The 25993-nt window shown below is 42.0% G+C and overlaps 1 protein-coding gene across 6 annotated transcripts in view; it reads left to right on the top strand.

Moving 5' to 3' along the window:
• The window catches only part of dlgap1b (discs, large (Drosophila) homolog-associated protein 1b), a 137554-nt gene that overhangs the window by 73106 nt on the left and 38455 nt on the right, over positions 1-25993 (top strand). For 4 of the 6 annotated variants that reach the window (XM_064332810.1, XM_064332807.1, XM_064332808.1 and 1 more), the window contains 4 exons: positions 1402-2414; positions 7090-7304; positions 13054-13231; positions 15839-16079. In XM_064332810.1, the coding sequence (XP_064188880.1) occupies positions 1473-2414; positions 7090-7304; positions 13054-13231; positions 15839-16079 (1576 nt within the window). In that variant the 5' untranslated portion in view covers positions 1402-1472. The remainder of the gene's footprint in view (positions 1-1401; positions 2415-7089; positions 7305-13053; positions 13232-15838; positions 16080-25993) is intronic. The other 2 variants (XM_064332811.1, XM_064332812.1) reach the window with 2 other exon arrangements.

Below are 25993 nucleotides of genomic sequence, written 5' to 3'. Positions count from 1 at the left end.
GCAAAGCCAGGAACCCAAAAAGCTGCTCCCTGTTGGTTCGTAACTGTATGCCTGATGCTGATGTTGTTGGGCATTGCTTCTGGCATCTTCTCTCCACCTTGGCTTCTCCATTTGTGCAAAGGCTCCAACGTGCTAGCAAAAATGTTTTTGTTTTATTTTACTTCTTCACTTTGTTTTGTAGAACAGTGTATGTTTGTGTTGTCACTGACTGGATAGAGAGATGCTTTGGAAGCGTTCAGCCCCTTTATGATGTCATGAGAGGTTTGATGATGTTCATGGCCCAGCTGGTGACTTTAAAACCAGCAGTTATACTTAAATACATTTAAGTATAACTGCTGTGAATGTGGTAATATTTGCATTTAGTATCTTAAATGCAATGCTATTTTACTGACTGTCCATTTTGATTGATTGCGAGCCCCATAAATTCAATCAACACTTGTTCTTCAATAAATGTTTTAAAAAAGCAGTTCATTTCTTCTTCACACGCACTTGCTAGTTAGATGGTAGCCAGAATTAAGCAGGCTTCAGGCCTGCTGGCAATAAGAACTCACAGAAGCTTCACAGGAAGTCCTGTTCTGAAGGAAGCTCTCATATGGATTCCAGTTTCACCAGCTGGCTAATTTTTGCCACGGACTTAATTATTATTTATTATTATTAAAAGTGCTGGGGGGTTTAAGGGTTTGTACATCCAAAGTATTTTCTCTGAGTGGGTCTGATAAGCATTTTAGTTAAACCGTATGTGCTCTTCTCAGTTTATGACTGTTTTTAACTCTGTGTCCCTCTGGTGGGTTTCATTTCAGGTCATCTGTTTGTTTACTGCCCAAATTTACCCTGATAAATGCGGTGATTACACAGTGTGCCATATTATGTTTTATTTTTTTTTTCTATGTCCCCTTCCTTCTTTCTCCTTCTCTACATTCCATTCTCACTAAACCAATTCTAAAATACACACACACACACACACACATACAGTATATGCATATAAAGACAACCATTTCAGAAGACCTTTGAAGTCAACTCTGATGCCAGGGGATGTGTGCAAAATGAAGTGGCATACCAAATTTATTCTCCAGTGTTTTTCATAAAGGAAAAGGCATGTAGAAACAGGACTACAAAGAGGAAGACTCTCTAACAAGCTTCATTTGTTTTGTTGCTTCCCAACTCTGCTTGATTGGAGCAAGGTTTCTGAACACAGTGGCAGTGATATTTTGGTGACGCAGCTTAAAATTGGGACAGATAAATAGAACAGATCTTAACCCTGTCAATCACTCTGCCAATACCTTGGTGACACTGTTTGACCATGCTGGTCGGCCATGATAATGAATACACTGTCCACATGCGTGCAGATTTAAGTGTTCAAAGTTGGTCATGCTGTTGTTGGTGTTTGTTTTATCCCCACAGAGCCTGGTTAACACCTGTCAGGAGATCTTCAGCAGCAGTTAAATGAATCGGGCTTGTTAGCAGCGCTAACAATGAAGGGGTTATCAAGCAGCCGAAGCCACCACCACGCCGTGGCGTGCGACTCCTACGACTCCCTGGTGCACCACTCGGACCGCAAGCCATACCTGCTGAACCCGTCCGACCCCCACCCTGCCGACCACCCCTACTACGCCCAGAGGAACTCCTTCCAGTCCGAATGCGTGGTGCCCTACGGCACGTTTCCCCGAAGGCACTACAGTTCCCACCATGAGCTCAAGGACGAGTGTGCCCTGGTGCCCTACACCGGCGTGCCCAACAAGGGCAACCGCCTACCCCCCACCCTGCTGGACCAGTTTGAGCGGCAGCTGCCCATCAACCGCGACGGCTACCACACCCTGCAGTACAAGCGGATGGCGGTGGAGCAGCGCAGCGACAGCCCCGGGCGGATACGCCACCTGGTGCATTCGGTGCAGAAGCTCTTCACCAAGTCCCACTCCCTGGAGGGGCCGTCCAAGGGCAGCGTCAACGGCAACAAGGCCAGCCCCGACGAGGTGCCCACCATCAAGCACCGCAAGAGGAGCAAGAGCCGGGACCGCTGCAAGTCCGCCGAACCCAAGCACCGGCCCAACACCTCGGGCTACTGGAGCTCCGACGACAACCTGGACAGGGACATCTGCCTCTACCACAGCCCCTCGGGTGCCATGACCATTGGCCGGCACCCGGACAAGTCCCAGTCGCAGTATTTCATGGAGGCTTTCAACACGATCAGTGAACACACTCTTAAAACATCCCGCAGCAATAACGATGTTAAATGCACCACCTGTGCAAGTATCCCCCTAAACATGGATGCACAGCTCATGAAGAAGAGCTCGTGGTCGTCCACTCTTACGGTGAGCAGAGCACGCGAAGTCTACCAGAAGGCCTCAGTAAATGTAGATAAAACGCTAATGAAATCTGAGACATGTCAGCAGGAGCGGTCATGCCAGTTTCTGCAGGTATGCACTCTTTTATTACATTTCTAAACCCCCTCCCTGCCCCACTGGACACCGTTCCAGTTTCATTTGAGAAAGAAGTAAGTGCAGACCAATAAGAGCCTTACTCTCTTTTTTTAGGCACTCATATGGTTTCATTTCTGTCTTGTGCTAGTGTAGATTTTTCACAGACTGCTTGATTTCCTAATTCTATTTGCTATTTGTAATTGTTATTTCCCTTGTGCACACGATCTTACGTGCATGTGCGCATGTGTGTGCGTATGTGTGCTCGTCAGTAAGAAAGGTTTGCTATATTTGCAACCTATTTTTAATATATTTTCAATTATGGATCTCATTCGTTCAAAAAATTAGCTGTAGTTGTTAGAATAAGCTCAGCACACACATATCACAGCTGAGGTTACGTACGACTGAATTGCTTCAGAAAGCAGAGATTCGTTTTTTATGCCTTGCAAGCACCATGTACCCTGGGAATATCATCATTTTAATTACTTTATGTTCTTTTTTCAAACATAAATTGAAAGGAATAAGGAAAACTAAAATTTTATGTTCCAATTTTATTCTATATGATTGCCTCTTTCTGCCAGAGTCCAGGTGGCACAGGCTTACCCAAGTTTGCAGTCATATCCCACAATTCATGGCACAGATAAGGAGGACTGTTCAAACGAAGAACGCAGACTCAGACAGCCGTGAAGCTGTTTGCGCCTAGGGAGAGGCACATGCTGCCTTTAATTCCGTTTTTTTCTTTTGTAATCCAGAGCCGTTGGCTTTTGTGGCTACGGTTACATCAGACGTGATCTTGCATTCCTCGTGCCTTCAGAAGCACCCCGCATTCACAGGAGGCTCAACATTTTGAACTTCTCGTACTGTAGGTCTGTTCAAGCTATCGCAGGGTGTACTGCGTGGCCTTTGAGAAATCCCCTGGTGTTTAATTTACAGAATGAGCCTGCAGCGTCAGTCTTCCGTTTTCATGTATTGTTTGCATTTTACCTATGGCACAAGTCCTTTCCGCGGGAGAATAATAACGAGCGTGAAACAAGGGTGCCTTGAAGTTTTGTGATGCCATTAAAACCACATGTTTATAGCGGGGAACACACAGCCCTCATTTACTGACACAGAGGCACCTGTGGCCTGTGGCATTTCTGCAGAGGACCACACTATCCTAGTGCAGAAGCATAAATTGGCCACCTCGGATGTTCCACATGTACGCCTGTGCTCTGTAGCTGAGCAGTCCCTCTGGGTATAATTGGCATCTGTTTTTCAGTTGTAAGCTCCCGTCTTCTTGTTTCCATAGTAACTATCAATGGCATCTTCTTTACCAAAAGACATTCTGGAGTTGGTGATGCTGCTCACTGAAGAACAGCTAATAAGGAGCCATAACTGCCTGGATTGGCTTAGGCCCTAAGGAGAAAGCCGATTTATTTTTGAAACAAATCTATTTTTGAGAATGTTTTGCGTATTTCATCTTGTATGCTGTGGCGTATTTTGTTAGGCACAGTGCTGCAGATAAGAAAAGGCATTTATTCTCTGAATACATACAGCCAGATATGTTAACACAGTAGATCTCACAACTATGATACCCCTTAATTAAATAGTAGATAGTTTTCCTTGTATGAAACATGCTATATGAAATCAGTAGCAGTTCTAAGCTTGACTTATGAATGACTTTAAGGAAGTACAGTCTTCCTTTCCTACATTTCATAAACCCAAGGGGCTTTTCAGGTTTAACGGTTTGACATAGTGTTTTTGTTGTTTCTTCCTAGACAGCATATAACTTCCTAGACAGCCAGCCTCAATTACCTATATCCATTATTAGTTATAGGAAATTGCACATACTGGAAGTCAGATTATAGTGTTGCATTCGTAGAGAGAAAAAAGGGCTCACATTGCACTGTGAATTTGCTGTATTTGAAATGTGACGGTTTGTGGATGAGAGAGAAGTGGTTAATTCGCAGTAAGTTTCTTCTTCTGAGAAGGCCTGCGGGAATCAAAAACTAAACTAGGAAAAAGGGGTTGGGGCAGAACGGGCTGTAGTTTTATTTTTATTTTTTCTGACAAAACATCCATTGCAGATTTTGAATGCTAATCGCAAGATTCAATGAGTCTTCTCAGGATGTAGGAAGAGGGGGTCTTTTTCACGGTGACATCCTGGGAAGAAAGCCCAGTTTCCAGTGTTTAAACTTCCTTTTGGAGAGTGAAGGACTGGCAAGGCTGCTGCCATATTGAAGGCTCGAGTTGGGGGTCGGCCCCCTCCTTATTTCAAATGTGATTAGGGTTTTGGGGAGTCCATATTGTGTTCAGATTAACCCTGGAGACGTCTGAGGGAGAAACAGAAAGTATCGCTTCTTTATCTTGAGCCGCATTCTTTAACACTGCCGTACATCCGGGTGAATAAAAGTTTTTCAGTTGAGCTTTTTGCTGTGTTCTGCCGCTGATTTCTACAAAGCAGAGATACATCGTGTTCTGTGTGGGCACTGCAGCTGATGTGACCACACTCGCTGGCCCTCTCTGACTCCATGCGCAATCTGCTGATTATTGTCTTGACGTCAAAGGCTGGTTGTTTCCGTAGTTACCAAGGCGCTTGAATGATTCATGTACTGCAATCATTCAGACATTCTTTTTTTATTTCTGTTTCACCTCCACATTTTGTGCCATAAAAATGCTTTCATTAGTGTGAGAGCCATGTGTGCTTATTTCATAATCAGACATATGCTGAAGCAGCTACAGAGGAAGTACCCTCGCGCATTACCATAGGTCTCAGGATGTTGCTCATTATTAATGCCGAAACACTTAAAAAAATGTGTCAAATTTAATGATGTCCAATTCTGGCAATAGAAAAAAGTGTAATAACTATGGATAATAGTGATGCCGATTAAACCACTACAGTAGTGATCAGCAGCTCATTTTATTCTATTGTTTGAACAAATGCCAAAATTGTTCAGTTTTTGGCTGAGGTCTTAGTGGAGGATTTGTACAGCGTGCTATTTCTGAGGTTGTTGACTTTTTAAGCTTTGGTCAGTGCACTCATTATTAAAAACACGGTGGTCTAGACTCTGAAGAGGTTCTCCAGAGGATAATAAAGCAGCGCTATTTGAAAGCAGGACATGAATATTACAGTGATAAACCCACGCTGACGACAGACAAAGCACACTGCTATTTATTCACATTTGCAATCTTCGGAAATTACTTCAGTGAGAACTTCTGATGTCAGACTGATGTTGTTTCTTTGAAAATCAATATCGAGCTGATATTAAGCACGTGTACTGTGTGCTGCATTAACTCGTCATACAGTTTCTTTTTTTATATTTGATGTTTAAATGACGCACATTGACAAGAATTATTGTTCATTTATTATTGAGTTTGGTTTATCCAGGGAGATAATAAAGGAATAATATGTACGTACCTGTAAGTGCTTATCATAAAAGCAGTGACATATAATAAGGCCATGTGTACAGAAGAGCACAGTAGCAGTGATCTTACAAAGCAGGAAGGGTAGCCCCCCACTATTCGTGTAAGACTACTGCTATCGGCACAGGCAGGAACTGCTACTGCTGGTGTGTGTACTCAAATTACTACCATTCTTCAGGCTCTTTCGTAAGCTAAGGAAGAGGTTGAGTCAAAAGGCACTTGGATAGCCATTTTTGCCACCAGACCTTCTGTGGATTCCCTCTTGAGATGAGAGGCTGCTCCTATTAGGATGAGTGGAGGAGACACATGAAGGGGACACTTACAAGCTTAGCCTTTCCTACTGAACGGAGAGCAGCCTTTTCAATGTTAAATATTTTTCTGAGGGAAAATAGTGCACTTCTCCAAAAAACTTCTCCAGTGCCCAAAACTAAAGACAGTCTTTGTCTGTAATAAGGAGTGATGTCAGTGTTTGCACCTGTGTGCCTAAAGTTTGAAATATGTTTAAAAATTTACCAGATATTTTCGCTGTTTGACTTTCACTTTATCGTTTCTCCAAGGAGAAGTTGTTGTCATTGTTTCAGTTATTAGCCATTTTAAAGCCATTTTTTGTTGTGGACCAGTCCATCCTTTATTTTAGAGTCTGTGTGCCATTAAGCCCTATTATGTTGAGGGTATCTTTAAAACTATATAAGACAAAGTTGAAAAATAGCATATCTGGAAGTATGTTACTGATGAAGTACTTATTTTTCCAAACTCGATTTACCTTTTATTTCACAGCCAGATTTTGCTTGGTTTGGAACACCGTACAGTAGATGTGTTTCTGCCGCTTTTGAAAGTGGTTCAGTGCAGCATTCTCACTAGTCCATATTCAGGTTTTACAGTGATTGAAAGGCATCTTGCCTAGTGCCATCAAATCAAAAAGAAATGCCTAAATAGATGCAGCAAGGAAGTATGTGCATCTCCACTCTAACAGCAGCCTTTATTGTATTTTTTTCTTTTTTTCTTTTGTTCTGTGGGCTGGCCATATTTATGATGCAATGCCTCCAGGTGACTGTAGAGAAACAGATGCCCAGGTTGCTCAGGATTTTTTTCTTCTTCTTCTTCTGTATAATTAGGAGAGTTGTCTTTCAGCATCTGTGGTAATTACAGTTCTCGGTGAGAGTGAGAGCGACGGAGAGGTGCATTTTGGTTGGGCAGGGGGTGCATGGTGAAGCTGGGGAACAGCAGTGGCATGCAGGTACCTGACCAGGTGTGGGCGTCCCCTCCCCCGCAGGTTCCGCAGGACGAGTGGAGCGGCTTCTCGCCCCTCGGGAAGGACGACGAGATCCCCTGCCGCCGCATGCGCAGCGGGAGCTACATCAAGGCCATGGCGGACGAGGACAGCGGCGACTCGGACGGCAGCCCCAAGCCCTCGCCCAAGATCCAGGCGCGGCGGGCCAGCTACCTGAAGGCCACCCAACCTTCCCTGACCGAGATGACCACTCTCAAGTAAGACCCACACGCCCCTCTCGCGATCCACACCAGTCTGCTCTACTCCTAGGGAATACAGTCTCTGAAGCTTACCTGGAAAAAGAGGTCATGGTCTCTGCCATTTTACACACAGCGCTATTAATGTTTGCAACATAACTGTAGAAGAAGAATGTCCCCTGTCTGTTGTGTGTTATATTGAGGTTTTGGAAATGTGTCTTTCCTGTCATTTTGCCCTTACGATAATATAAATGTTGCATTTTGTTAATCTGGATTGATGTGTTCGCATTGACCACAGAACGTACCGTACCAACTTTCAGATACAGAAAATGCTTTTTTCCGGAAAAATAACTGAGGAAAAAAAGAAGGTAGATGTTTTTATTTCCACGTGTGCTCTATTTGTAAGCAATAACTGCTGTATAATTTATGCATGTAGTCATATATTTTGCACATTAGCCAGGTGTTCACTGGAGAATGCATCCTGTGAAATTTCAAGTCTGAGTAAAATGCATCTCAAGTTCATGTGCAGGAAAATGGCCATATTTTCATTTTGGGTTCATTAACCAGTATCTCATTACTTTACATGATGTATTACTTGGCAGACAATGTCCTTATCCCATGTGACTCAGAGCTTGCACTTCATCCATTTACACAGTGGGATATTTACCAAGCCGGCCAGGTGAAGTGCACCTTGCTCAAGGGTAGACTGGCAGTGTTCCACATGGGATTTCAACCCTGTGTAGAGCTACTTCTGGTCAAGTCCCTAGAGCACACCGCTGCCCCCTAAAATTACTCAGTTTAAATCGGCCTTCAACTGGATTTTGAATTTCGCCTTAACATTGTAGTTGGGCAGGAAGTACCTCAGTTGGAATTTAGAGCACCCTGTGTTTGGCCTTTAATGTGTTTGGAAAATTTGAGTGCAGATTAAGTTAGTCTCAGGCTGACTCACACTGGATTTTTTTTGCTGGATTTGATGTGTCTGCTGGGTTTTTGCTTGTAAACCTGTCCTGCTGGTTGGTTTGAATTAACATGATTGGTACAATTTTAATTGCATCAAGACATGTTTTGCATACAGCCTTGTTGATACACACAATCCTTTTTTATGTCTTAGAAGCAAATTTACCATAGTTTCTTGGAAGTGGTGGTACACCTGGTTCATTACATTAATTTGCTTTTGTAAGTCCACCGGAAAAAACAGTATTCTGACCTGTAGATGCAATGCAGTGGCTTAAGAAAGCACTGCATGTTCTGTGCAGTCCTTCTCATAATCATATCAATCCACTTGAAATCTTGAATATTTCTCAGTGCAGTAATGCTACAAAAAATATCCAATATTCATATTTTTGTATTATTACTGCTGCACTAAATTTACATGAAATTCAAAGAGGAATGATGAATGTGATCGATTCAGTTCATCTTTTATTATAGCAATATGAACATTTAATTTAAAAAAAATGTTCATTGTTCATAGTGTTCACGTTTCACGTTTGTCTGAGGTTATAAAACATTATATTCACATCCACATCTGAATGTGACATTTCCAAAAATTTAAGGACGATCATTATAGTACTTTGTTTCACTACTGTCATTTCTTAATTCTTGCAATTCTTTAGTTAATGAAAGGGGGCATCCCATCCCTCCTGAAAGCAGTTGGCTTACTATGCTCTATGATTTCAAGAAACTTTCAGCACTATGGTATAGTTACCCAGTTCACTTCAGATATGAAACATTTTTAATCAACCAGAAAATGTAACTGAGATACAGAATCTGTTTTACAGAGGTGATCTGACTGAGAGATCAGTATAATAAATAAATATAATAATTATCCAATAAAAGACATCATTGATGCATAGACAGAAAAAAGTACAATAGTTAAACACTTAGAGCATTGCTTCCTGAATTTGAATTATTCATCAAAATTGTTCTCTCAAGATAATTCTGATGGTAATTCTAGCTCTAATCAAGGAACCAGGAAGTCTAAAGCCTTCTTACTTCATATTCTTGGTACCTGAAATTTAAGCAAGGATTTGAAGCTTAGATTTTAAGAGCTTTAACTTAACGGTTTTAAAGGTGCAAAGATATTGTAACAGAATACCAAGTACAGCTTTGTAAATGAAAACAAAGCTGTACATAACCATAGGATTAGTATGATTTCATTTATCATATTCTTCAGAATTCATTATATACCAGACTGTGTTCCCACTGATGTCACTCAGTATATAAATGTACAAGTTAGTTTGACGAATGGTGTTTCCAGAGTATTTGTGTCTTCTTCATAAATAAAATCAATTTCAGAGCCAGAACATTCACTGCTTCCATCCATTCTGAAGCATCTACTTGAAAGGCTTTTGAATGCATTACAGTGCATGAAAACGTCATTGAAATGGCTTGTAAAAGTTTTTAAGGACAATTTAAAAAAAAAATATTTCAGGTGAATTAAGTCGAGACATCTGGGTAGTTCAGGAGGTCATGTTGAATTAAAACAGCAATGATCTAACTTGCGATCTCTTGCTCAAAGTCACCTCAAACTCCAGATGACCCAGAACTTGCCATTTAATTTCTAGAAGTCTGTGTGAATATGTGCCATTGTGTACTCTTTTCATACTAAATTCAGATTAAGGCTGTCCTGGTTCATCAGAGGCTCAGGAACTAACACCCAGCAGGCCTTTTATTGCAGCCCTTCAGAACCACAGTACCTGAGGCTGTACTTTATTAAACTGCATGGTTCTGTTTCTGTTTTTCTGGTGGTTTTGGCTGCAGCGCAATCAGGAGCAGTGCAGTTCTCATCATGCAGTCCACAGCCTGGACAATATGGCCCATGAGATGCAATTTCTGTGTGTTCTCAGGAATTATGTGATTTTTTTCAGGCATTTTTATTTCATTCTGAATATTGAAGCATAGAAAATTAGGCTTTGGGAAGCAATAAAACAACACTGTTTCATAAACCCGAATACAAGACTCTGTAGGCAGCATCACACAGTATCAAAAATGCTTGAGAGCCAAATAGTTTTCCAACACAGGCTTTGTGTGGTATTTAGAATTGTTCTAATTGTGCGCGAGACATTTTAAACTGATTCTGTGTTGTGTGAGATGGGCTCAGTGACGAGAATGACTGCAATACTTTTCCCTTCCCTCTTTTCAATACAGCTCAAATTTAGATTGCGTTATCGTGTTTCTATATCCATCACGGCCTTTATCTCTGAAGATTTCACGTATGGTATTAGCCCGTTGTTTGTTGAGTGATTACAGTAGACGCAGAAATTACCACAAGAGATAGACTTGCATATTCTTGTGCATGCAGTGTTACATGTGTGACCAGGCATTGCTAGAAATATGTTATATATTTTTTTATTATTTCTTCTTATGAAATACCCTGCACAGAAAATGAAATTGTGTGGAATGTATTGTCTGTGGCACTGAATAGATTCCAGAGCCAGATCAAAAAGACCATGCCATGCATTTCCTTTTGATACTCTAGGGATTTAGTACTCCTTTGCATGTTAGGAAAGAAGTTTATACAAGTATATTTCATGCAAATAATATTTCTGGCCTAGATATTTTCAAAATATATTTTTTGAAAATATATTAAATTTGCTATGATCTTGGTTCAATATAATAACTGCTTCTTCCATGAAAATGTAAGCCAATTCAACTTTTTCATTTAAAAATTTACATAAGGTTAAGAGCCAAAAATATTATTAGCTAGATTATTCGTTAGATTATTCACAATACCCTGCATATATGCAATTTCCCTGTCGAAATGAGATATACTCCAAACACTCTTGCCTATATTAAAGCTAGAATTTTAAGGTCACTCATTATTTATTCTGTATTTTACTAAATATATTGTGTATCACTTTTACAATGAGGTGCATGGAACGTGGGCTTTAAAATTCCTTCACTGATAACTTTGGAATGATTGTGAATTAAAAACAGAGTTCCAAATGAATTACCAAATGAATTACCTGCATAGGGTGCACATGGTGTGTGCCTGGTATACTAAATATATCAAGAAAACAAAAGAAAAGGCATAGATTGAATTAATTTGCCACCTTGTGTATTACACGAAAAAGGCTTATGATTGGACATATTCCAATTCTAAGCCTATTTGCATCAAAATTACTTATAAGCAATTTATTTTAAGTATTTTAAGTAACCAAGGTCTGCAATTTATATCAAAGATAGAGTTATTACATAAGATACATACATACATACATGTGTTCATATAATCGATATGCAATATTGCATATATGAACACAAACACAAAAATTTCAAAACACAAAATGGAACTCCTCATATTACATAAGTCTCTGTCCTGATGGCTCAAACATGCATGCATTTATGATAACACCGCAACCCTTGGCCACCCAACCGTTAACATTCAGAACACCGAATGAATTTTTTAAAAGAGAACCGGTTTTCTGAAGTATGGACTTTTCAAGCCCTGTCACAAGGCTTAGGCCGTCGTCGTCCAGGGCTAATATGTAGTTTGCCTACGTCTGTTCGATTGATCGTGAACAGTGAAGCAGAAACGATTGGCTCATTCCGCACCGATGCCATAATGCATAAACAAGCCCGTGGTGTTTTATACCGTGAAGTCTTCAGACCACACTTAGCATTACCTTTCGCGCTCTCGCTCTTCCTTGGGAGAAGCTGGGTTCCCCGTAGACTGTGGGTGGGGACGCCATTGGAGAGAACGCATGAACTCTCCACTTTCTCAAACTGTCTACGCGGCCCCTCCCATGCATTTCAGCGCGGATGCGTCTGGGTGTCTACAGGGTGAGACGTATTAGTTTGAAGGCAGCGTGGGCGGCCTAAGTGCCTTTAACTGTTCTGCCGCAGTGCTGAGATGGCTTGACCCGTTGCATCTGAGAGTGAGTAATCCAGTTTGCTTTGCCTCTGTAACCATTGTCTATTTTAAGAACGACATACATAATTAAACTGGAGTGGACATGGACAGACTAAATCATAAGAACATTTGTGTTTTAACTCTCGAGACTCCCCGTTTTATAACAAGAAAAAATGACAAGAAAAAAATATTCATACTGTGCAGAATTCCATCATGTCTTGTCAAGACTATGTTTATATACAGTAACCCCTCCCTGTGCCCAGCTACATATTCACATATTCCATATTCTTGTCTTATATATATATATATATATATATATATATGTATATATATATACATATATAATTTGAAGTGTTTGCATTTAAGTGCCCTAGCATACTCATCAGCTTCTGCCAGTGACAGTCACAGCAGCACAGTGTGCCCCAGAGACCACACACATTAAGTCAACTGTGTGTGACCGTCCACATTCGTCTAGCTAGCGGCAGGTGGCCTTGAATGAGTTTTTGGATTGTCGGATTAGGATCAGGCTACTTCGTAAATAAAATATATGTAAGACATACATGCCTGTCTGACCACTCATTGTGCTCTTGTCTTTCTCCCTTGTCCATTTCTGACTCGTCTATCTTTTCTGTAAGCACAGGTTATTTCTGGGAACAGAGTAAGTCAGGTTTAATTAAAATCATGTAATAAAAATGGCGACAGCAATGAAAATGATATTGAAATTTAAATGACCATCCTATTCTGCTTCATTGGGTCAGCGGCCTATGAGAGGTGGATTTGAGCACATGTATTATCATATTAATGCCGTTTCCCTCTCTCAGCCGCATTTCTGGTGTGCTGTACTGCAGGGTCTCTGTCCCCTAAACCACCCTGTTAGCATACACACAGACTCATGGCACCCCTCCTCCCTCTCCCCCACAGGATCTCTACCGAGCACTCCCCCAAACTGCAGATCCGAAGCCACAGCTACTTGAGGGCGGTGAGTGAGGTTTCCATCAATAGGAGCCTGGACAGCTTGGACCCCGCAGGGCTGCTCGGCTCCCCTAAATTCCGCTCGCGAAACGAGAGCTACATGAGGGCCATGAGCACCATCAGCCAGGTTGGTGCCCCCCCCGGCGTCGCCGTGGTCACCATCGCCGCTACCTGTCTGCCTAGAGGCTGTGCAGGGGGAGGAAAATCAAGTCAAATTAACGAACCCATTCATCAGCAAGGGAAAATGAAGTGCTAATTAAGCTGACGGTTTCCAGACGTTTTTTTTTTTTCCTGGCCTGACGATGGGAGTCGAGTTCAGAGCACTAATTAGTCATGAAGATAAACCCAACCCCCGCTTATCCCCTCCCCATCCCCCAGCCTGCGACCCCTACCTTCATCTGCCCAGAGAGGTGGCATCACTATGAGAAATACCCCGCTTAGGCATATGAAGTGGAATCAGACTAGTTTCCACAGCTGGGAAACATAACTATTATTTTGAAAGGAAGTTGGTAGAAACATACAATTACAAGTGATACAATGATACAAATGATACAAAAATTACAGTAAACTTAAAACAAAGCTTTCAATAAACCTGTACTTCCATCTTTTATGTTATTTGTATTAAACTGGATGGATACTGATAGGCATATAAATTATCAATTATGTGTCACAACTGAAAGATTGTGTGGAATTACTAGTCTCATTTTGTCGTGTATGAAATATTGATAATGTCCAAAAAGAGTTAACCATTAATGCTTACTTTAAATCAGTAAGCATAAAAATGTCCTTTTTCTCTCAATCTTCTCATCCTAATGCCTCACATAACAGTTTGACATATGTAGCTTAAATCATGTTGGATAATATATAAATCTATGACATTTATGTGAGTTCAATATAATTTAATTATTTTACTGTGACACGATTGGTCAAATGAACATGATATGATGGATTTTGACCTTTTCATCGAGTGAAATGTACAGCATTTTGAATTGACATTCTTAAGAGTATTATTTATTTATTTATGTTTAATTATAATGTACATACTGTGTCAGAGGTACGTGTGGTCACTGGCTAGGTCGAGGCTGAATAAGAACACAAAAACCAGCAGGGCTGCCCCTGCATTAGCTTCGTTTTTTGCATTAGCTTTCATCTCCTTTCGGAGATGAAAAGTAGAATAAACTTAAAGAACACAAGAAACTTAAATCTAATCTCAACAGACGTGCACAGAAAAACAAAGATCCAAACCCCCCCAGGAAAAAACAAAAAACAAAAATAAGACCTATTAAAGTAGCAGTGAAATCCAACCATATAGCATTTTGGTTTCTCTTCCAAAGGCACGGGCAACTGTGCCTTTATAACAGGCCTGGTGATTATCAACCAGCCTCAGCAGTCAGTGCCTGGAAGTGATCCTGTTTAAGCTCTTGAGAGTGTCCCAGCTTTGGAGAAAACAGAACAGGAAGCTGATAGCAGTTAACTAGGAGAACCAGCCCTTTCTTCTCCCCCCCACCTCTCCCAGCCTCAGACTGAGTAACACCGCCCTATAGAGACATGATTCCAAACTAACTCATGTCTCCCATTCTCCATTACAAGAGTATGCTCATATGACCTTGATGTCATGCAGATCATGAGTTTACTTCATTTTCATGCTTTTGAAAACGCTTGTAGAAATGGACAGGTAAATGTCTCTTGCTGCTCAGTGTGTAATTGTTCCCCAGGAGCTCGAGCTGTTGTTAGAGCCAAGGGGAGCAGAACACTGCCTTTTGGCATCTCCGTTTCTGTAACGCACCACCGTCAGATCGCCGTCAGAGTGCATTCAGTTGCCATGGGAACTGTAACTCGCGACACCTGCAAGAATTCCCTCACATTCAGGCTCACGGAAGTAAAGTCCCTCAAGCTCTCCTGCTCGTCTGTGATTCGGCAAATTGTCCGTCAGTCCTGCGAGGTGGGGGTGGTGTGCTGAGCGGCTGTCCCCCGTGGCCTCGAATGCTCCGCAGTTCCTCATCGGGCCTCAACGGCCCCACTGTGTCCTGCCTTTTGTTTCAGCACCCTTCCTCTCCTCTGACCCCCTCTGCTTGTGGTCGCCACCAGCGACGGAATGCCCCGCCTCTGTAGAACAGGGCCCCCCAGCAGCCCGACAGAGACATGCCTGTCCTGTGCACATGTAGCCACCGCCTGCATTCCTGCTGCACTTTTGCCTCTATAGCACTTACCTTCAGCACTTACCTTCTTCTGCACTCTCCTGGAAGGCCCAGAATTCTCCCCCACTCTCCTTTGACTTTCCTCCCCTGGGCACTTAGTATTTTTTTAGTGACTTTTCATCATTGTGCTTCCTCAGTTTCTGTCAATCCCAAGAAGTTTGTGTGTAATGACGCATTTATCAGTATGGGGGTGGGCAGCCCTGGTCTTAGAGAGCCCAGGTTATGCTGGTTTTTATGTTTTTCACCTTAATTTAAGGAAACAAGTGTAGAATTGACCCAGAAGAGATTAGGTGAGTGGACTCCGTAAACTGCCTTAACTGATCAATTAAGTGTTAACACTGAAATCCAGCACATCCTGCAGCTATCTAGAAGCAGGGCTAGCCTCCCCTGATGTGTGCATCGATCATGGACTGCCGTGGGCTGGCCATAATAAGGGCGCTCACTGATGCCAGTTGGCAATGCCAGTGAAGCTGGCGGCGATGACAGATTTTCAAATGGTGCCCGCCGCGTGCTGCCTTCCCTCTCCCCCTGCACAGGTGAGCGAGGTGGAGGTGAACGGGCAGTTCGAGTCGGTGTGCGAGTCGGTGTTCAGCGAGCTGGAGTCCCAGGCGGTGGACGCCCTGGACCTGCCCATGCCCGGATGCTTCCGCATGCGCAGCCACAGCTACGTGCGCGCCATCGAGAAGGGCTGCTCCCAGGACGAGGACTGCGGCCCCATGAGGGCCATCTCGCCCCCGCGGACCACCACCACCGTCAGGACCATCCAGAGCAGCACAGGTCAGCCGCTGCTTATTCCTCCCTCCCCCCACCGGCTTTCTACCATGTCTGTTTGTGCTCATTTGAACCCTCGCATCTCATCCGAATATTCCAAATGCAGTTGTGTGTTTTCCAACTGAACAAGAGATCTGATGGATCTTCTGAGTTCTTCTCGCTGTTTCCATCCTGTAGCTACAACACAATGCTGTTAATCATCTCAATCACCACTGGTGGGTTTGTTTTCTTTAGTGTTGGGTTTAATTATGCTCATTAAAACATATTAGTTTTCTGTTGCTTTGAAGGTCGTAGCTGGTTAATCGAAACAATTTTAAATTATGCAGCTGAACTGTAGGCCTAATGATAGCACAACACCTGTTCAGACAAGTTGAAGTTGCTCTGGTGATTCAGAGGGAACGTATATGTACCGATTATATCCTTTTAAAATTCTCCGCAGTTGACTCTGCTTTGGCTAATGCTTCCCTTGTTCCCTTGAAGCGCTTGATAGAATTTGATGCAGTGCATTCTCTATTACCGTTTTTATCGTTGATTGAAATTGCACCCACAATTAAAGGTTGTTGGAGATAATTTCCTGCCTCTCTCCTGCTTTGATGCTATCGATTTGTGAGTAGTGCTAGTTGTATATAGCCTGCAGCCCTACCTTTCTAAGCTGTGATTTTCACAGAAGAGGGAAGTGATACCCAATGAATTATGGATTCCGCTTTTCTTATAAAGTGCTGAGGGCAAGTTGTTGTTGCATATGGGCCAAATGTCTTGTCTACATCAAGGGATAAAACACAAATAGATGCACACGCAAGAGATTTCTTTCCCCTAAAGGACTCACACTCACAACTGAAGGGCCTACCAACGAAATGATCAATATTCTTCTGGTGATGATGTAAGGGTCACAACTTCATTATCTCAGTCAGATAGCAGCTGGTTGGTGATTTGCAGAAGTTTTTGCAGGCCACAGATGTTGCACGTGTGACGTTGATTAATACTCTGGTAGTAGAAGGATCCCAAAATTGAATGAGTCAGGTTTGTTCAATAACAAAGGGTACAAATCATACTGAAAATATAGTACTGATTCCATTATGAAACTTCTATACGTGTATTCCCCCCCATAAGAGACCTTGGTGTCATGAAAAATCATGATTTTTCCAATGTTTTAGAGAAGGATTTATTGAGCTATTACATGCGTGGACTGTGTCCTGGGGAAAAATTATTTTTAAAAATAAATAACTGTCTGTGGAAATATGAAATCAGAGAACATGAAATATGAAATATTGATCTACCTGATATGAGGAAACTGACCGTAGTCATGTGCTGCTTGTTTCACATTTCTAATCTTTAAGTGGAAACTAAAAAGAGAATGATGGATTCATTTCACCAGAAGGTCAGGTACAGGGCTCTGTTTTTCAGAACCAATGTCACACGGTGCATGGGTGCAGTCAATGGAACAGCGCGGGTTTGTGCACTGGGCGGGGCTAGTGAATGTTGGTATTATTCATGACCAGTGGCAAGAACCGCACATGCAGCTCAGAGCATGTGGAACGGGTGGGAAATGGGCTGGGTTATACTGAATATATTATCGGTGGGTGTGTTGCGGCTGCATTCATTCATAGCCAGTCAGATCACCTCTTTTCGTTCCCTTTAAGAGCCGTGTGGCTTGTGCAGGGAACACTGCAATGGAAGACGAGGATCAGGACATACTTATAAGATTTTTCTCCCAAGACATTCTTTTGTGGGAGGTACAGAGTTGGGCTATTCCTTTTTTTTTAATGGAGTTAGAATGAATCTCATGAAGAAAAGAAATGAGTTTGAATTTGTTCAAAATTTCTTCCATCAGAATTTTAATAAAACATTGCCTAAGTGTTCACTTTGCGGCAGTTTTTATTTCCCATTACACTTGTAGCGAAATAGCTTAAATGTTCGATGCTATAACTAGGAAATAATAACAACAGTATCTTTAAGTTTTATTAAACAAAATAAACCCAGGGTAGATCATAACATGATTCTGTTCACTGCGGTGAAATTGCTCGGTATGAACTGTTGCTGAAACAAAAGAAAAAATGATAATGCACGATTTGATCATTAATTCACAACAATTGCATGGCTTGCTTAAACTAAACCGAACTGAGCAATTTCCATTAGAGGGAACAAAAAAAATGATGGTGTGAGAAAACAAACAAAATACAGTACCCCAGGGACCACAGGACAGTATACGAAAGGTTGTAAACAATTAAAGCCAGGAATTAAAATGATAAAAATTAAAAAGACAGTAAACAATAAATCCAACGTATGCATTTGTTCCTGCTTGTGGGATTTATATCAAAGTCAAATTTGACTGTATATGATCCATGAAAACCATTGATTGGCTTTTTAATAGGCACATGCACGCAAAAGCCCCAAAATGAGCAATTTGCCACACGCTGGGCTATGACTTGCACTGTAGACATGGTCTGACCAGGTGGGAGGCAAGAGCACAAATCACTGACTAGACTGACACCAAAATTGCAATGAGCAACAACAGAAATGCAGTGCGTTGCTTGATTTTGACTGACACACCCCAGCAGCGGCTCACCTCCCTCTTCATTGCACAGTGAGTCACAAAATTTGTTGTGTTAAAATCCTTGATGAAAATGCCACTTTTCCAGTGCAACAGCCACAACACAACATCCGAATTCCAGAAGATAGAGCCCAAAATTATTCTTTTAACACATAAGGAAGTTGCTATTTTGCTGCTGTAGTTAAACCATGGCTTTTTATTTGAGAGAGAACCACTTAGGTATACTGAACTATATTGTAAGGTAATCTTTACTGCCACCAGTCAGAAAGCCAGTAGTCAGTACTATGCCGATCATTGATTCCATTTGATTCACACAAAAAGCTTTAAAACATTAAAGGACCGGGCAACTGGATTCAAATTGTGGTTATATTCTGCAGAAGTGACAATTGATTGCAGACCTGGGACAAATATGTATTTGTTTTGGATTCAAATACTTTTCTGTGCTCTATTGAGCTTGCCTGCTTTGTAATTGAGCCTGCCAATATGACCAGAAGGTGGGTTTTGCACTTTTTGAGAGTATTTCATGGTTCAAATACACCAGACAAGATCAGTAAAGCGTACAAAAGTATTTGAATCCAAAACAAATAAGTATTTGTCCCAGATCTGATTGATTGTCTTTTTAATATTTATTTTAAGTTTTGACCCAGATATAACCATCAAATTGTAATAAACACTATTAGATTATTGTGACCTGACAAGGGCAGGGTGGGCATGTATCCCGCGCTCTTTAAGATTCATATCCGTAAGACACGTCATATGCAAACCATTCCTCATCGTTAGCTGGGTTAGAGCCGGTTAGGGCAGTAACCTTCCACTACCAGGCAAAACGAAAGAAAGCAACATAAACTAGGCTTTACCATTGCATAGTTAAATCTGAAGATTATTCAGTGTGTAATAATGTTGTAACACTGGGCTACTGTACACTAACATTAGACTCAATATCAATCTGAAACTCTGGACATTACACCTGAATATAAAAGTCTTTGATTCCACATGTCCAAGCTTGAAAGCTATTTAATGTTTATAGCTAACGGTAGGCCTACTTCCTGATCCACCGCGTTCTGAAACAAGTTCCAGGCAAAAATGGGTACTACAAATACTAACTGTACAGGTTATTGTAATATTGCACTGCATGTGGGCTCCAGAAATAAAATAATTTCATTTCGTTTCAGTTTTTGAAATAGTAAAATACAAATGTACTTGACTATTTCAGTACAGCTTAGATTTAAACTAGCAGCATAACACAGGAGATGGCCTTATGATGAATCATCATCAGTTTCTGAAACTGAATATGAATGAGTTTTTCATGTACGTAACACACCACATGCCTGCTCACTAAAATAGTTTGACCACAGTGAAGCAACATTCAGGTGAAATGAACAAAAATAAAACTTTGTTTCCAATATTGTTCTTTGATTTTTCTTATATTACTAATAGAAAAATACTGTCCTTGTAAATTCGCTTTGATTTAGAAGAATTGGCTACATGTAGTGATTGCTATGTGATTTATCGTGGAGTGTTTTGATAGAAAACTGACATTCCGGGGTACACCATCACTACATTTTAGTAGGCCAGTGAGCAATTAGAAAACAAAAAGTCAAACGACTGTTTTATGTTGCATCTCTCTACCTACTCTATGAAGCTGTCTTGAGGCTTGATTGACAGAGTCTCGTAAGTAAATATGTGTATGGGTGTGTATGTGATAATACTGTCGAACAGCATCACTGTCGGAGGTGCAGTTGAATCAGGTAACCGATGTCGCTGCATTCTGGACCCCTGAGCGCGACTGACAGGTGTAATCTGCCAGTGGAGCGCGCGCTAGCTCTGTCGAGGCCAAGCCCAAGCAAGCAAGGCCACCCGAGCCAAGATTGATGACGCGTTTTTTCGGAAACTCGCAATTTATCACAGTTTAGGCGAATTAATTCTCTGACATTTTTTTTTTTTTTTGCACTGCGTGGAGAGAAGCAGTGACTGCGGTAAAGCCTGTCTGCCGCGCAAACCTAGCACTCCTCCGCTACTAGCCAAGCATCACCGACAGAACTGTGATGGACGCTGTCAGTCACTCTGCATTCAGTGACTGAGCATAAAGGGCATGGTGAAGATGGCAGCTTCCCTGCTTTAAACGTGAGCAGCCTACGCAGTACCTCTTGCTGTTTAATCCAGGAGTGGGGGGGGGTCATATAAACTGTCTGCAGTGTGGACTGCGTTGGCTGGTGCGCAGCTGTAGCAGCCGAGAGGCATGGTTATCCTTGCCGGCAGTTGCGTTTCTGCTCTGTTTTGAATTCTCCGAGTGAAGTGGATTGCGCAACAGTGTTGTACTGAATATAAGAGGGTCATTTACATTCTATGGAGCGCTTCCTTCCAGTAGAGAAGTGATTGCGGCTTATTGCTCTTATTGCACACTTGTGTTGCTTTTCTCATTTCTTTTGCATTCCTTTCCTTATGTTAAGAGGATAATTATATGCCTTCTTCTCTGCCCTCTCTAAGTTGTGGGTAGTCTTACCTTCTGTCTGGTGTATTGTTTATTTATATCTGTGTGAAAAATTTTGTGGGAATGCTTTGTACACATCCAGCGCTCAATTAAATTAATTACACTCAAATCTAAATGGAACTCATAAGCCAGTGAGAAACAGACTACGAAGCGTCCCATATCGGGCAATGTGCTGGAGGTTGTGCGGGGATAACAGTCCTCACTGATAAGTGTGGCTGAAGATATCACTCACTGCACAGCAGGATGCATTTGACTCAGTATTTCTCTTGGCTGGTGATGAGATGTAAATGCAGTTGTCACTATGTAGCATGTGAGGAATTAGGGTTAAGGCCTGTTCTTTGGATTCACTATGTTGTTACACCATTTACACTGCGGCGGTTTAGTCAACTACGCAACGTGCTTTCACTGACTTTGCCAGCAGTCGCTTCCTCCATCTTCTTTGCCAGTTTTGGTTCTGTGGCTCTGATTATTGGAACTAAAGGATTTTGTCTCTCTGAGCATTGTGCCAGTCATGGTTTTTTTTTTTTCTGTGTCTCACAGAAAAATAAATAAAATAGTAATTGTACCTCCCTACAGATAACCTCATATCACATCATATTACTTTCCCAGTGAGGTGCTGCTGACTTTTGACCATGTTCCTTATGCAGGTTGCATGCTGTCCTTCCCTCACCTCTACTCTGGCCAAGCATTCTGGGAGTCCTACTGCTTTGTGAAGGTTGTGCATGTTAAATCCCAGGCTTAAAGTCTCTGCCCGGTTACTGTAACTACAGCCCTGCATCAGCAGGGTCACACAACGCTGCCGCTGAGGTGCAGATTCATGGCCCAGTTGCAGCTGCGCATTTGCATTTGACTGCGAACAAACCGGGCTCCCTGGGCACGGATGGGAATGAGGTCCGATTGATTTTGTTAATTTATTCGCTGGGAGAGAAAGGATGAAAGGAAGCTGCATATATCACCCTAAAGAAACCATGGTGGTTATACAACCTGAGTGTGGTCATCCTTCAGTGGCCACGCTTAGCCATTCCAGCTAGTAGAATCATTGTTTGTCCAGTGTCATTCGAATATACACTATATGACCAAAAGTGTCTGGACACTGCTTGGACTGGGGATGTTTTTCAAGATTTGTGCTAGACCCCTTAGTTCCAGTGAAGGCAAATCTTAATGCTACAGCATGCAATCAAATTCTAGACGATTCTGTGCTTCCCCAACTGTTTGGGGAAGGCCCTTTCCTGTTTGAGCATGACAGTGCCCCTGGGCAAACAGCAAGGTCCGTATAGAAATGGTTTTGTCGGGAGCAGTATGAAAGAACTTGACTGGTCTGCACAGAGCCCTGACCTGAACCCCATCCAACACCTTTTGGATCAGTTGGATAGCCAACTGCAAGCCTGGCCTAATTGCCCATTCAGTGCCCTCACTAATGCTCTTGTGGCTGAATGGAAGCAAATCCCTGCAACAATGCTCTAAAATCACGTATAAAGCCTTCCCAGATCAGTGGAGGTTGTTATAGCAGCAAAGGATGGACCAACTCCATGTCAATGCCCATAATTTTGGATGAAATGTTGGTTGTCAGGTGTCCATAGTTCTAATGCGTAAACAGAATTAAAATCAGACACATTCCCCAAAGAGATTAGTCTTTCAAAATACTTTTGTTCAGAAAGCCTGGCAAGACGGTGAAGCCAACTGATACCGACAGCTCTGTTTTATTAAGAGAAATGCATTCTTTTTTTCAATGAGACTGATAAAACAGTGAGGCCGAGAAGACGCCAGCAGCGTCTGGGTCCCTCTGTAAGTCTCAGAGACAGGCCTCGCTGGCGCAGGCGTGGGAGGTGTGGGATTAGAGGCTGTGACTCCCACCCAGAGCCAACGAAGACTCGCATATGGGCCGGACCCTGCAGAGCATCCGCATGCAGAAATCTGTGGGAGAAAAGGAGTGTGGGAAATAATGTGGCTCTGTGAATATTTAATGATGGTCTTTTTGGCTGGAGGAAGACAAAAAAGAAAAAGAAAAACTTTAGCACTCTTTCTGCCGTCCTTGCTGACTTTGTGAAACTCCGCGGCTCCCGTGTGACCCAGTTCACCTCAGCAGTGGACAGTGATCACGCTGCCTGTGAATTATGAAACAGAGCGGGGATCAGAGAGGGCGCAGGCGTCACTGGCTGACGGGGCTTGCAACAGCAGAGTACCTTCAAGGCTCCCAGATGGATCAGTCAGAAGGAGCGAGTGAATAATTATAAAATGGCGCCCCGCACGACGGTGAGCGAGGGGGCCAGGCGGCTGACGGCCCCCGGAGGATCTGGGCACCGTGTGGCTGCGGCCCTGCTAAGCGGGGCACCAGCGCAGGGCTCACCGTGTTCGTGGCGTACGATCAGCTCACACGCAGACATCAGGTGCTCCCCCTGCAGGCAGAAGGGTCTCACAGCAGCTCCTTATGTCAGGCATATGATGAAGGGTATAGCGTGCCTCCAAAAAAATAAATAATAATAATTACCTTGAATTTGATGTGTTGTTCTTGTCCTTGAAACAGATTGGGTTTTTGCATATCCATGCTTGAATTACCTGGATGGGTAATCAGAGCAGGCGTGGAGCTTGGAGATGAGCCATCCAGGTCATTTATAGATCTGTGCTGATTTTTCCCCAGATGAGACACACTGAGGAAATGTTTCCATTTCAGAATGCTCTTAAAACAGTAGAATAAAAAAATTTAAAAAATAAATTACAGTACTAACTCTTTTTAAAAGGCAGTGAACAACTCCTTTTTATTATTTTCTTCTTCTTACAGTAATTATTATTATTATTATTATTATTATTATTATTATTATTACTATTATTATTATTATGGTGAATTTGAATGAAGCATTAATGTTCACATGATCAGCTCACATGGAGTACAGGCCGAAGAATCTGTGCCCCACATGTGATTTAGTCTCTTGTGCTGGAATTGACTTCCTATTCTTCCCTCTGGATTTTTCCAGAGTTTGATTGATCGTGAGCTTTAATCTGCCGGTGCCTGTGTAGACTTAACGATGCCCATTACCTCCATCCCCTTACACCAGTGAGAAAACAACTGCGCATTGCTTTTGGAGATGAGGCCCTGCCAGTAATTAGACAGGGGAAACAGCCCATTCCTTTAGTGAAGGTGACCTTCGATTAAAGCCACTGCACAGAGATCTGAAGGCATGTAAATCGCGTCTCCCTCTCTCTGTTTGCCCGTCTCTCTAATCCTCCCTGCTGTACGCTTTGATCTTAATTATTTTCTCTGTTTTTCCCACCAACTCTTGTTCTTAAGGCTGACTCAGAGAATGGCTTAAGTTATACCAATTAGGCAGTTGCATTAGATTTGTTCGAGTTCAGTATATTATTATTACTGAAATCATTTCTAGCTTTCTCTTCTTTCATTTGCTTAAGTGCATAACCAAATGCACTGACACAGAATTAAATGCCTTTCATAGCCTGTGTTAGGTATTTAGCTTTGCGATGCATTGTGATAGTCTCAGTTGCAATCTGCTTCCACAAATACTCCTTAAAAGTTAGTACCTTACCGTCTACATAAGGAATCAGTCAAATAAATCCAGTGATTTCAAAGCAAATAAGGAAGTAAAAGACCCTTCCCATGTAAGACGTGGGTGAATGCAGTTTGGGTGAACTTCTGTATGGTATGCAAAAACCTTTCATCCTGGTCATGCTTTCATAATATGAAGATGTTTTGTCTGGGACCTCAGTATATAGCAGCTAGCTGGCAGTGTGTGTGCAGGTAGGTGTGCATGCTCTTTCAGAGATTCATCCTGATTGGTTCCCTACAGGGCCTATGTCTAGTATAAAATGTATTTAATCTAAATACAGCAAACCTGCCTTTAAGAAGACCAATTCATTTTCTGATTAAGCGCAAAGAGATATGTAAATAACGGATTACATGTATCCGTCACTGTCTTTCCGGTGCCATTGATTCTGTAAATTGAATTATGGCTTTGGACAATTCTTTTTCGCGGGAGTGCAATGAAAACCCAAAGGAAACATTCTGTCTTTTTAGTTTATCTGAATGGCCACCTAAATTGTCTGCAATGGGCAAAATTTATACTGTAGGAATTTACTGGCAATAAATGTATGGTAAATGGAACTGAATAAATACATTTTAAGAATCTGCTTTCATTTGCTTTCAAAATATATGGCCAGGGCATGCTGATATATAGACTGGGTACTGCTCAGCATTAGCTATGTGTGCACTGAGATGGATGACACACAAATTCCAAGTATTTTCATGGAGAATGATTACATCAGCATGTAATATATAAACTGCTATGGAAGGGCTATCTGTCCAATAGATGTGCACTCGGAATGCAGAGTATGACAGGACTGGCAAGGCTAGCTTTTTCTTTCTCAGAGTTTATTCTTGTATCTCATCCCTTTGAATCTAGTATATTTTATTGTGTCTCATGCCATTGGTTCATTTTTCCTCCCCCTACATTTAAAATCACTCTTGACATTAATGTGATTATCGATGTGAAGTGGGCTGTAGTTTACTGCCTTATCTATCTGTGTGTGTGTGCGTGAGAGAGAGAGAGAGAGAGAGAGAGAGAGAGAGAGATGGGAGGGAAAAATGAGAGAAAGCTAGTGAGTGATTTAAACACAGGCATTATGATAACAAGAGTAGCCAATCTGGATGCCTGTGATGTGGAAAGGAAGTCAGATGAATTATGGGAGGGGTAATGGAATATGATGTCAGAGATGACATTGAGAGGGCGCCTTTCTCTCCATGTCATGGCATTGCCTTTGGATACCGGAGATACGCCATCTGCTGCTTTGAATAAGTGGGTGAGTGATTCAGAAAGTTCCCAAAGTGTAAAAAATGTACTTTGCATGTTCTTTCAGAAACCAGCTGAG

The sequence above is a fragment of the Anguilla rostrata genome, chromosome 4 (genome assembly GCF_018555375.3).
Source record: "Anguilla rostrata isolate EN2019 chromosome 4, ASM1855537v3, whole genome shotgun sequence".
Taxonomy (NCBI): Eukaryota; Metazoa; Chordata; class Actinopteri; order Anguilliformes; family Anguillidae; genus Anguilla; species Anguilla rostrata.
The sequence above is the reverse complement of the archived record's forward strand: the minus strand, read 5'-3'. Positions and strand labels throughout refer to the sequence as shown.